The 13,021-nt window shown below is 42.3% G+C and overlaps 1 protein-coding gene across 4 annotated transcripts in view; it reads right to left on the bottom strand.

Moving 5' to 3' along the window:
- Positions 1 to 944: 944 nt before the first annotated feature.
- The window catches only part of TTLL5 (tubulin tyrosine ligase like 5), a 281,253-nt gene continuing 269,176 nt past the window's right edge, over positions 945 to 13,021 (bottom strand). Inside the window, exons 35-36 of one of the 4 annotated variants that reach the window (XR_009399190.1) lie at positions 2,768 to 2,887; positions 945 to 2,019 (exon numbers count right to left, since the gene is read on the bottom strand). Coding sequence is in view for 1 of the 4 variants with exons in the window: in XM_059373692.1 (XP_059229675.1) it covers positions 2,865 to 2,887 (23 nt within the window). In the remaining 3 variants the exon portion in view is untranslated. Of the gene's footprint in view, positions 2,023 to 2,048; positions 2,888 to 13,021 lie in introns of those variants that run through there. The other 3 variants (XR_009399191.1, XR_009399192.1, XM_059373692.1) reach the window with 3 other exon arrangements.

Here is a 13,021-nt window from a genome sequence, read left to right on the forward strand (position 1 = left end):
GCGAGGAAGTGCAATCCCATAGTTCTCTTTTGCGGTCACAGATCCCAGAGCGATGCAGAATTCTACTGTGGTATTAATGTCCACCTGACGCAACCATCTGCAATGCAGAGGAACCATCTAGCAACTCCCCAAAAATGTGCTTCTCTACTGAAATCCCCTTACCGTTGGTGAAAAAGTCTATTCGAAGCTAAAATTTGCAGGTTGAAGGGTCTATGGGATATGTTCTTGCCTGTGTGTGTGTGTGTGTGTGTGTGTAGATGTGTGTATCTTGCTCCTTCTGGAATTCTCCCAAATTGAGTTCCTGAGTTTGGCCCAGACCTTCTTTCCTGCTTTGTCCATGCCCAGACAATTCCAAGAGCTTCTCTCTCAGGCTTCATCCCCTGTGGCACCCATTTACTTCCACAGCGCTTGGGGGGCTGTGTCCCTGCCCTAAAATCATGGCTGCTGGGTCTGTGGTCCATCTTACCCAAGGGAGCTAGCGGGCCTAGAGAGGGGATGCAGCGTGGCCATGGCCATGGGCCATTGCTTTCCCAAGCTGCAGTCTTTTCACTTGTGGCAGCTACTCTCGAGTTTCACTGGGCATGAGAAAGAAACACCCAAGTGTTTATCTGAACACAGTAATAAAAAAATAAAGTGATTTAAAAAAACCGTGCAATTTCAGCCTGTAGCTTTAGAGATACCTTCAGACGTTGGGGGAAGGTCCAGGCTGCCTAAAAGCTACATTTTGAGCAGCAGTGTCTTATATATGACATCACTGGTCCTTCCTTGAGGCTTAATTAAGAAAGAAGGGAATCATCTTTTTGACCCCAGAATAAACCTTCTTTCTTCTCCAACCTCACAGGACGTCACTAAAATGTTGGCCTGTGGCTCATCCTAGTGAACCAAGGCAATGAGTTATGTTTCCTGAAGTATCCCAAAGAAAACAGAACACGCTGTGATTCCAAATGTTCTTTTTATACGAGACCTCTATTCTTATCTTTATCAGCAGATACAAATATGGGCGGGGGTCTGAAGTTCAGCCTCTCCATTCCACATGTCACTGAGAGGCACGACAGAAACTTGAGCCATCGTCTGTCTGTCTGAAAAGATACACACTTATTTCGGGGGAGGGGGAGGGAGGGACACTGGAAATGACACCATTTTGGGAGGGTGGAATCATATGATCGGTCTCGTTTATTACCAAGAGAAGTCCAGTACCAGTAAAAATGACACAAAAAAGTACTTGGTTAAATGAAAGAGAGATCTGGAGTCTGGTTTTAACAGCTGATAAGCACATGGGGTGTGCAGTAAGAAACGAGCCCGAGGACCCGATTCTAACGGTTACCTAGGGCAATTCCACATAGTCTTGCTGGTCTCCGAGTTCTTGTCCTGGCCTCAAGCCCTCTTATCCTTTCTCACACGATCCATACATGGAGTCTCCCAGGTACCTTATTTCCCAGTTCTACACATCACCGGGGAGTAGGGAAGGACCTGTCTCCTACCCAGTTCACAACCAAGTTGGCCAACAGTTCAGATGGTCCTCAGATGACTAACCAGAAGTCCCAGGCACATCAGGAATACATTCTCTCCTCTCCCTCAAGTGACAGTCTTCATTCCTCACAAGCAAACAAAATGCTTCCCTGTGCTCAAACCTGTTTGCACTCACTGAGAGGTCAGTAAAGTCCCTTTTCTCTCTGCCTTGTTGGGCGTCAATTCTCCTTTGGGGTTTCAATGCTCAGTCTAGAGTACCTTGCTGTAGAAAAACCCAGACTCTGGATCCTCCCCCTGGAACTTCCCAGGGTAGCTGTCAGCCCTTCAAACTTTTTCTTCAGTAGAAGCCAGAGAGGGGACCAGGGAAAGGGGAGGAGAGGGAGCAGAGGTCAAGTGGAAAGGCATCTGGGTGGGGGGGGGACTGTGCCGCCTCATTCTGACGAGGACCCCTAGAGGACCTGTCCGCTGCGGGCTGATGATGGAGACATGTGCACATACGAGCTTCCCAGATTCAGGAGCTGCTCGTGGGGAACAGCCTGGACCCACCATCTGCTGAAACCAAATGGAAGAATAAAACATCTCTTTGTAGTTCACATTTCTAAAGTGAAGTTTAAAAAACTGCCCAGCAATGAAAGGAAACAAGAAGTTGGTCCCACTTCAGGCTTGTTTGTGAGTACTGATTGTTGGGAAATTAGTACATGGAAAAAAGAAAATAAAAATAGAATTACTTTATTAATTTTAGAAATCAGTAATTCCAAAGGGTGCCTTCGCCATGGCTCATGTGGTCAGCAACACACTGACTTTCCTCCACTCTCTGGGAAACTTGTGATGCGTGCTTCCCCCTTCCCCCGAACCCTTGGAAAAGGGAAGAACAACTTTGGTAGATAATGTTGTTGGGATTTTAGGCTTGTAGGAAGTAAAGCTTAATTCTGCAATCTGGAAAAGAAGAGGAAGCAAAATGCAAATAGCCAAAGAGCCTCTTTTATATCATCTCTGTGTGGTAGCAGGGGAGGGACAGAGAAGACCTAAGCAGGTTTGTGGGGGAGGCTACAAGGGATAGAAGATACATGTGTGCTCTGATGGGGTATAGGACGTATCAGCTGAATGTCCCCACTGCCAAGTTCAGTCAAAACCCAGCTGATGTGTTTTCCCGTCATCTCAGTAAAAGCCTGGATTGGCTGATTGGCAACAATCTACTGCCGCTGTTGCTTGAAGGCTCTGGGGCCTGAGGCAGCAAAAAAAGAAAAGAAAAAAGAAAGAAAGAAAAAAAGAAAGAAAAGAAAAGAAAAAAAAGTACCGTGGACCCCTCACAGCGCAGGTGGATGCTTCAGCCTCGGTCACGCCCCCGCAGGTGCGGGAGTAGCAAATAGGTTCTTCCTCTGGGCAGTCACGGTTCATCTTTTAGTGTGAGCGGGATCTGAAAAGAGAGAACCAGCCGCTAAAGTGACCGAAATGAAGAGTGTGCAAGGTTTTATTAACAGCAACGTCTGGTTTAGTTAGCGCTACTGAAGACTAAAGAAGTTGTGGCCAAATAAATGTTCACCTTGAACTTGAAGACTTTTCATTTTAGCCACTTGGTTGGAAATCTAACACATTCCTGTTCTGCGGCTTTTTTCTGTGCTTTTCTAAGTTCTTCCCTTCCTCTCTCCTTTTGCTTTTTACCTGGATAAGAACATTTTATCCCTTTTGCTTCTTAAATATAAAATGCTGAATATGTTAAGCTTTTCTAGAAATGTAAGGTCAGCATTATTAGCGTTCGGTGTTGAACTACAGGGAAAACCTGTTCCATGTACGCTTCTGAGTTGTGTCAGTCTTCGCTGAATGCTGGGTTGTCGGAACACACTCTGCCTTGGACCGCTGTCCCCACCCTGACCATACACACCTACATCCCACCACCCAGTTTACAAGGACATTACTCTCACCGTGCATCCCCTGTGAAGCCCTCCCACTGCCTTCCTGTTTCCACGATGCTGAATTCTGTGTTTATCTTTCCCTTGTTTGGTTTTTAAAAACAGGTTTATTATATACACTCCTAACCATAAAAATTGTGTTGTTTTCACAATTTTGTGGTTCAATCTGACAGTGCTGCCGTAACTATTATTATACATGATCTCAGCACACAGCTGGGAAAACGTCTTCAGTTGTATACTTAGGAGTGTAACTGCTGGGTCCTGGATGCTTCCATCTTCAACCCTCTCAAAATAATGCCCTATTACATTCCAAAGTGGTTTGTACCAATTCCCCCTTCCATCCCCCAGAGCAGCTTCTCTACCTCCCCTACATGTGGAGAAGGGGGATTGCCTGAGTGTAAAATATTTGCTAGTCCAGTGGGCACACAATGTGTACCACTACTGCGGTTTTAATGAGTATTGTCCCAGTTAGGAATGAAGTTGAGCCTCTTTTCAAGTATCTATTGTGCATACATGTTTTTTTCTTCCGTGAAATGCCTGGACATGGCTTTCGCTTATTTTCTTATTGAGGTTACTGTTTATTGATTTAAAAAACTAAAACAGCTCTATTGAGATATAAGCCACACAGCATACAATCCATTTAATGGGTATAACCCAGTGGCTTATAGTATATTCAGAGTTATGCCTCCACCACCACAATCAATTCTAGAACATTTTCATTGCAAGGAGATGAAACCTACACCTATTAGCCATTACTCTTGCTCATCTTGTTCTCTGGCCCTAGGCAACCACTAATCTGTTTTCTGTTCTATAGGTTTGCCTCTTCTAGACATTTCATATGAGTGGAATCATGCAATATGTGGTCTTTTGTGTCTGGCTTCTTTCACTTGGCATAATGTTTTTAAGGGTCATCTGTGTTAAAGCATGGAGCAGTTCTGTCTGCCTTTTTATGGCTGAATAATACTCCATTGTGTGTGTATTTTATTTATCCATTCATCCCTTGATGGCCATTGGGGTTGTTTCTGCCTCCTGGATATTAGCAGTCATGCTGCTATAAACAATCATGTACAAGGTTTTTGTCTGGACATATATTTTCATTTCTGCTGGGTCATAAGCTTAAAGGTTTAAGAAACTGCTAACCTTGTTTCCAAAGCAATTGTACCATTGCTAAAAAAATATACAACTTGCAAACTTTTTTATTTTATTATTTTTTAAGTTTAGTCACTCTCCCCATTCTCTATCTTGGATAGTTTTATTTTTCTCTAGAACACTCACCATTGTGTAACATACTATCTGTGTTTCTTAGGTGGTTTGTTGTCTGTATCTCCAGTTAAGGTTTTGGGGCTGCTTTATTCACTGCTCTGTGCTATGTGCCTGGTGTAGCTGCTCAGTAAGTATTTGCTGAGTGAATCAATCTTTCACTTTAACTGGAACATTAAGTCCACTCACATTTTTGTAATTACAAATACTATTATTTATTTCTACTGTTTTAAGTTGGGTTCTTCTTTAAAGATTTATTTATATTAGAGTGGCAGAGGGAGAGAATCTTCAAGCAACTCCCTGCTGAGCATGGAGTCCAATGTGGGGCTTGATCTCAGGACTCCTGAGATTATGACCTGGGCTGAAATCGAACGTTGGGTGTTTAACCGACTGAGCCACCCACGCCCCGTCTTAAGTTGTGCTTTCTATTCGTCCATACTCATGTGTTTTCTTTTCCTCCTTCAAGTTTTATAATTTCCATTCTTTTAGTAGTAACTCTATTTATTTTGCATTCGTAAATACTGACTACGGAAAGCTGAAATGAATGATCATCTTTACCTTTTTGCTTTACAAGGTCAAGTTAGACTACTTAACTCTGATCATACCCCTGTCTTGCTTAACACAATACTGGTGTTGGATATTTTCATCCCCTTCTTTTTTGAACTTCACAAGAACATGATTACTTTATTGATTATTACGCTTTTATTTGCTCATGTTTTTCTACATTCTTTGCTCTTAAGTCAGTTTTGGCATCTCAGACCTTTCTCTGGTATCATCTTCCTCTGTTTGAAGTCTATTCTTTAGAATCTTTCCTTTTGTGAAGGTTTACCGATGCCAAATTTGTCTGGGTTTTACATGATGGAAATGTCATCCTCATTCATTAAAGATATTTTTGCTTATAATACATTTCTGGTGGGGTACTTATTTTTTCTCACCAATGGCAATATCACACCATAGTTTGGCTCCACTACTGCTGTCGAAGCGCACGCTGTTATCAAGCTGGCATTCCTTTGGAAAGCCTTCCTTGGCCATTAGGGGCTTAAATTTAACATCTTTTGTCTTTAGTATTCTAAAGTATGGTGTGTCTAGATGTGGATTTCTTATGAGTCACTATAGCCAGTTGTATCTTCCATTAGTTTTTGGAATATTTTTAGCCATTATCCCTTCAAATATTGTCACTGTCTCTTTTTAAATTTTTCTTTCCAGAACTCCAATTGACTAAATATCTATCAGGTCCTCTCAATTGGCTTTTCATCACTTTTTCTTTCTGTCCTGCAGTTCATGTAATTTCTTTAAATATATCTCTGAGCTCATTAAATATCTTTAACCTCTAACCTGCAGCTAAGCCCACTCATGGATTTGAAAACTGTAATTACTGTATCTTTGCAATTCTAAAGTACTACAGAGTTCTTTTTCAAATCTGCTTAGTCATAATTTTAATCTTTTGATTTTACTCATACTTTTACACCCTCAATTTATCTAAACACATGAGAAATTTTATTTTTCATTGTCTGGTAATTTCAGTATCTCAGTCTTTGTGGGTCTAATATTGTTGTTATCTGTTAACTTTGCTGACTTTCGCTTATGGTGCAATGATTCCTTATTTGTTTTGTGGTTTTAAACTGCGATCTCACAGTTCTTAGACCTTTACCTGTAAGAATTATTTGAGATTTGAGTTGAAGGAAGATTCTTCCAGAAAAAAATATGCATTTGCAAAGTATATGTGCCTAGGGCTGCTATTAGCTTTGGATCACCTCAGATTAAATTCTCCATTTGAAGTTTTTCAGGGTACCTAGGGAATATGAATTCATGCCCAACCTTACACAAGGGCTAGTTTGTGGTTATAAGTCATCAGGGACAGTCCCCTACTCCATCTCACTCAGCACCCAGGCTCCAGATAGGCAATTTTCTTTCAGTGCCTGAGGGAGAAGAGGTAAAGTGGGAAGGGAAGGTTTACTTCTGGTTGACCTTTACATGGCGAATACGGCCCTTTGGGGTCCTATCTTCATGTGACGGGTCTCCAATTAGATGCTCTGCCTGTCGTCCATGACACCTGCCATAATCCTGGTCCAGAGCTGCTTGGATCTCCACTCCTGCCTGCTGATAACCCCAGGGCAGGAACAATACACAGGACAACAATGATACTGTTGCTCACTGCCTCCATGGCAATGATCACAGCTTGGCTCTTTCTTGGTAGGATTTTGAAAAACCAGTCATTGAAGTTGTCCATCTTCTTCTTTGCTTTGATGTCCTGACCTGGAAATTCTCTCTCTCTCTCTTTTTTTGAAATGCCTATGGTTCGTACTATCTATACACTCATTTGGTGCTTAACAAATAAATGAGGCTGCATCTTCTTAGGTTAGTTTTAAAGTCAACCAGCCCATAGACATAATTATTATCAATTACCCTTAAAAACCTTGAAGCCCTTGTAAAAGACACTGTACTGGTTTGGCCACTATTGGAGTCCAACAAACCCAATCTGTCCTCCAGCCCACTGTTCTTCCAGGAGTATCACAGTAAGCAACCAGGTTGTGCTACTGTAACACAGCAAATAAAAATACTTTAAACACTATGGCCAACATCTGCCAGGTGAGTGATGAGGAGAAGCAGTTAGGCATGCAGAACTGCTAAGGGAAAAGATCACGCTCGTGCTCACTTTGAGCAGTACGTCCCCTGAAGGGGTGGTTGACAGACTTTCCCGAACCACCCAAATCATTGTTTCTTACACCTTTCTTGGGGGGTGGGGGGCTCTGTCTTGTTCCTGTCCTGTGGATACACTCTTTTAAGTGCAGGGACAGCATCTTACACAACTTCACATGACCTGAGCCAGCTCCTAGCATTTTGCCACGTACTTATTTATATGGGGGCTGCTTGGAAAACACTGTGTCAATGATGGGGACAACGGTCAACAGCAGGTGCACCCTATGGGCAGCCAAGGATTGCCAACTAACAATGCAAACTTGGCTTCTGCAAACACCACAGCCTCGTGTGAAAAGCAGCAATCTGTGCTCCAGACCAGCGCTCCTACAACTCATCGGCTGTGTGGAGAAAAGGGAAGCACATTTTCGATGAGGTCATCTGACTCACGGCTTTTCCAAACAAGAAAAAAATCAGAGGATGCATCATGACTTCCACGCCACTAAAGAAGGCCCAGACCTCAAACAACACCAATGTGTCCCTGCAGTTACTTTTCTCCGTCCCAGGTCTGAAGTGAACAGGAGAAATAAAATTAAAAACTTAATTTTTAAAATGACTTAAATGCAAAGGCTTTGTACATTGTGCCTCATAGATGGGCCCCTAAGGCCGTTCCAATGGGTTAGAGTGGCCCTGATGGTACCTTCTGGCAATGTTCTGGTTTGCTAAGAGAGTGAATGAATCACTTTATTTATATCCTGAGTGACATTAGGAGAAAGGGACAGCTGGGGCGTGAGGGCCAAGCTGCTGGCCCCTCACCTTCCCGGGGCACAGCTCCAGTAAGTAGGAATGAACAACACAGGCATAAGAGCATCAGATCCATTTCCTGAAACCCTGCCTGGTGACACAGAGGCGCCGGGCACAGCTGCAAGGGGCTTGTTCAGAGCAAAGGCAGCCCCGGAGGCGCTCTGAAGCCAGCCCCAGGGGAGAAGAGAGCGAGCTGGCTGACCACAGCAGTACCGCGAGTGCTCAGGCCTCCCCGAAACCCTTCTTTATGTCTAGCGAAACATATGGGCACTTGGTTGGACTCTCAGATGCTAAATGCAACCTGAGTCAAGGGTCCGTCTATGGGGGAGAATTTCTGCTTGCAAGTAAGTGTAGAAGAGTTTCAATAAGATGCTATTTTAAGGAATTTGACTGTAAAGAACTGAACTCATATATGCAAGAAGCTGAATTCTTCTAAGAAAAATGGTCCCTAACTCATTTCCAAAAGTATATTGAACTCCTATAAACCTGTAAAAACCATGTCCCCTCACTCTGGTTCATTTTCTTACTTCAACAAAGCAGTCAAATGGGCATGACAGAATGATATCGCGGAACAGAGAAACCTGTCTGGACAACTTTTCAATGTTACTCAGTGAAAAATGTTTCTTTTTATAAATAGTTAAGGGGAGACCATTTAACATGTTTGCAAGGCTGTGAGTTTTTTGCATGAAAATATTTAGTAGCTTCCCTTTAATGAAAATTTAAAAATTGCAAGGCTGATCTGAATCAAAGTTCTTGACATCTAATTCCATGATCTTTATACATCTATCTAGTTTTGAAACATAATCCACTTAAGCATATCTGGGATATTAATATATATGTTTACATATATTATTTTTTTAAAGACTTCATTTATTTGACAGGGATCACAAGCAGGCAGAGAGGCAGGCAGAGAGAGAGGGGGAAGCAGGCTCCCTGCAGAGCAGAGAGCCCGATGTGGGGCTTGATCCCAGGACTCCGAGATCATGACTGAGCCGAAGGCAGAGGCTTAACCCACTGAGCCACCCAGGCGCTCTTATATATATTATGTTTATATATAAAATGTTTCTATATAATGCACATGTACGTATATATAAAAATATATATATAATCTGGATTTATAAAACAAATCACTAAATCATTAAAAGGAAAGTGATTTACAAAAAGTTTATTTACTTCAAAAAAAGATTTAATTTCTTTATAGAAAGTTCTCATAATGAAAAATGGTAGAGTAACCCAAGGTTATGTGCTGAAGTCTGATTTCTGCTATTTATTGGCCTTCTAATCTTTGGGACTTACAATAATGATTATTGCTTTCTGAGCATAGGACAAATACATGTTCGGTCTACAAAAATCTTTGGTGGGGTGTACAAAGAGATTTTTTTTTATGTAGGTTTGAGTTCAAAAGAACTGATATATAAGAGGATTTTGTCTATTCTAGAACCTTAATTTCTAGCCTGATACAAATTCAGTCTCATTCCTCCCACAGCAGATACAGCATTCATTCAAAAAAGATGCCAGGGGACGCTTGGGTGGCTCAGTTGGTTGGACGACTGCCTTCCGCTCAGGTCATGATCCTGGAGTCCCGGGATCGAGTCCTGCATCGGGCTCCCAGCTCCACGGGGAGTCTGCTTCTCCCTCTGACCTTCTCCTCGCTCATGCTCTCTCTCTCACTATCTCTCTCTCAAATAAATAAATAAAATCTTTAAAAAAAAGATGCCGGATATTAGTAATTCTTTGCCTAAAGATCAGCAGAAGAGCAGACTTTCAAGTACTTGAGGAAGGTAAATGGAAGGACCCTAGACCACTGACTTTCAAACTTATTTTTAGTGAAAAATACATCTTATATGAATACATACATAAATATCTTTTTGACCTAAACAGAAGTCTCACAAACAGTTCTTACTTTTATCACAGATGGACCCTCATTTTCTCTCTGTTCTATTCTGTTCCATTGCAGGAGGGATGGGAGAGAAGGGGAAGAAAGGGTTATGATCAGTGGCACGCTAGTGAAGGTTTAACAACTGGTTCTCTGTGGTAAAACGAACAAAGGCCCCAGCTTTGTGGTGTTGGCTGATTCCCACCACAGCCAAATTCAAGTAACCAACATGAGGAAGTTACCGAGTGTTCACAGTGTTGGGAAGACACATGCACCACTGGCTCTGGTGAGCTTGGTCATGACCCATTAACTGATTTGATGACCCTCTGTTTGCTTATGACCCCATCATTCACAAATTACTGTTCTTGAGTCTAGAAATTCAAACTCCTTAGTATTTCAGAGGAACTTGAGAGGGGCCTGTAGAAATTGTTTCCGGGAGTATTAAGGGAAAGAGCCCATGCTAGGGATGACAAGATGCCAGGGCACTAGTTTGAGGGGAAACTACTTTGATACCCACTTGGCATCATCTGTCTTCAGCTTCCACCAAGCTGATCATCTTGGGAAAACGAGAGGTACCAAACAATAACTTTAGGAAAACCTCAATCTCCCTGAGATTCAGTTTATTTCTTATAATATGGGAATTACAACTTGTGTACTTCACCAGATTAAGGGCTAAATAAATAATCCACACGCGGGTGTTCTGAAAATGATAGGGGACTCTTCAGGAAGGTATTCACACAAAAATGATTCAATTTAACAAAATTTTAATTACAGGTAATTAAATAATGTCATCTGAGCTCATCAATCATCCCCACCCTCTTGACTCTTCCTCCCCTCTGTGGGTCTCTGAGATTCTGAAATAACCAGTGCCTCTCAAGTCTGCCTCCTTGGATGGTTCTACTGTAGCCTCTTTCTTTTCTGTACTTGGCTGCCTTTTTTTTTTTTTTTTAAACATTCTTTCCCTCAGAGAATTTATCTGCTTACAGCTAAACTCTGGATCTGGCTTGAACTCTTCCCTGGTTTTGAGAAGACTTTTCTAGGTTGAATGTTCAGCCACCATGTCAAATTTGACTTTTAAAATACTCAGTGTTATCTGTCCCATCCAATACTCGGTGCTCTACTTCTGTCAATGGCACTTATACTTGCCCAGTTACCAATGTTTAATTTAAATAACTTACAATCACTTCACCCATGAGCATGGCTACATTTCAACCATTAGCATGGCTATTATAAAAATAAAAAAAGAAGTGTTGGCGAGGGTGTGGAGAAAGGGAACCCTTGGGCACCGTTGGTAGGCATGTAAAATGGTGCAGCTGTATGGAAAACAATATGGCGGGTCTCCACAAAATTCAACATAGAATTACTACACAACTCAGCAACTCTACTTCTGGACATACATCTAGAAGAACTGAAAGCAGACTTGACCAGGCATTTCTGCACCTGTGTTCACAGCAGCATTACTCACAAAACTCAAAAGGCGGAAGCAAATCAACTATCCACTGACAGATGAATTCATAAATAAAACGTGGTACAGACATACAATAGAGTACTATTCAGCCTTCCAGGAAGGAAATTCTGACACATGCCACAACATGGCTGAACCTTGAAGACATTATGCTAAGTGAGATAAGCCAGTCACGGAAAGACAAATGCTGCATGATTCCACTTATATGTGATATTCAGAATAGTCAAATTCATAGAGACAGAAAAGAGAACAGGGGTTGCCAGGAGGTGGGGGAGAGGAGATGGGGAGGGTTTTAGTTTTGTAAAAAAAAAGTTCTAGAGATGGATGGTGGTGATGGTTGCACAAAAATATGGATGTATTTATTTATTTATTTATTTATTTTTTAAAGATTTTATTTATTTATTTGACAGAGAGAGATCACAAGTAGATGGAGAGGCAAGCAGAGAGAGAGAGAGAGGGAAGCAGGCTCCCTGCCGAGCAGAGAGCCCGATGCGGGACTCGATCCCAGGACGCTGAGATCATGACCTGAGCCGAAGGCAGCGGTTCAACCCACTGAGCCACCCAGGCGCCCCAATATGGATGTATTTAATCCACTGAGTGGTACATTTAAAAATGGTTAAAGTGGTAAATCCTGTGTTAAGTGCCTTTTGCCACAATTAAAGAAGATAGTCAATCAAAGAAGCTAGTCCGTAGATATTGCCCTATCATTTACTCTGCTGTAGGTACCATATGAACTATTTATCACACACATTGTCTTATTTAACCCCATATTTGCACAGTTGCAAGGAAGCTCTGGGCTAAAAGTAGGGGAAATCTGTCTTTGTCTCCTAATATCCCTCCCCATCTGCCTGTGGTCTCTGCTCCCCTCACTTCCTTTGGAAAACAGCTCCCCACTTGCTCTATTCCAACCTGGTGATTATGGCCAGACTACGAATGCCAGGATCATAAGCATTTTTTAAAAAAAATTCCAGTATAGTTAGCACACAGTGTTATATGAGTTTATACAATACAGTGATTCAGTGATTTCATACGTTTTCCCGTGCTCTTGAGGCCAAGTGCACTACTTAATCCCCTTCCTCTACTTCACCCATTCCCAACCCCCAACCTCCCCTCTGGTAATCTTCAGTTTGTTCTCTATAGTTCAGAGAGTCTCGCAGCCTCTTGATCACAAAAGCTGGCAGGTGATCCAGACCTGTCCAAGGTCCCCACCCCCCGGGGCCACAGCAACTGCCACAAGAGTTGGTCACATCATCCAAGCCAAGCCAAGCCAAGCCAATCACAGCCCTTCCTCCGGATTTCTATATCCTAACATAAAAAGAGAAATACTGTTTGTACTCTGTGGTCATGAAACTGGAAAGAATAAGGCTGAAGCTGCTCCAACTCTACCCTCCACTGATTGGCTCCAAGGAAGAAAACTCATAAAGAAGGAAGAGGGAGGTTTACAGAGCTGTGAAAAGAAATGGAAAGAGATGAAGATGGAGAGAAGGAACATGCGGCAGAGAGAGAGACAGAGCATAGGAAAGATCTCATGATGCTTAGCTGGAGTCACCCTAATTCTCTCTACTCAAGTGAGCCCACTTGAGTAGGTACACCTTCTCC

This window comes from Mustela nigripes, chromosome 13 (assembly GCF_022355385.1).
Source record: "Mustela nigripes isolate SB6536 chromosome 13, MUSNIG.SB6536, whole genome shotgun sequence".
Taxonomy (NCBI): Eukaryota; Metazoa; Chordata; class Mammalia; order Carnivora; family Mustelidae; genus Mustela; species Mustela nigripes.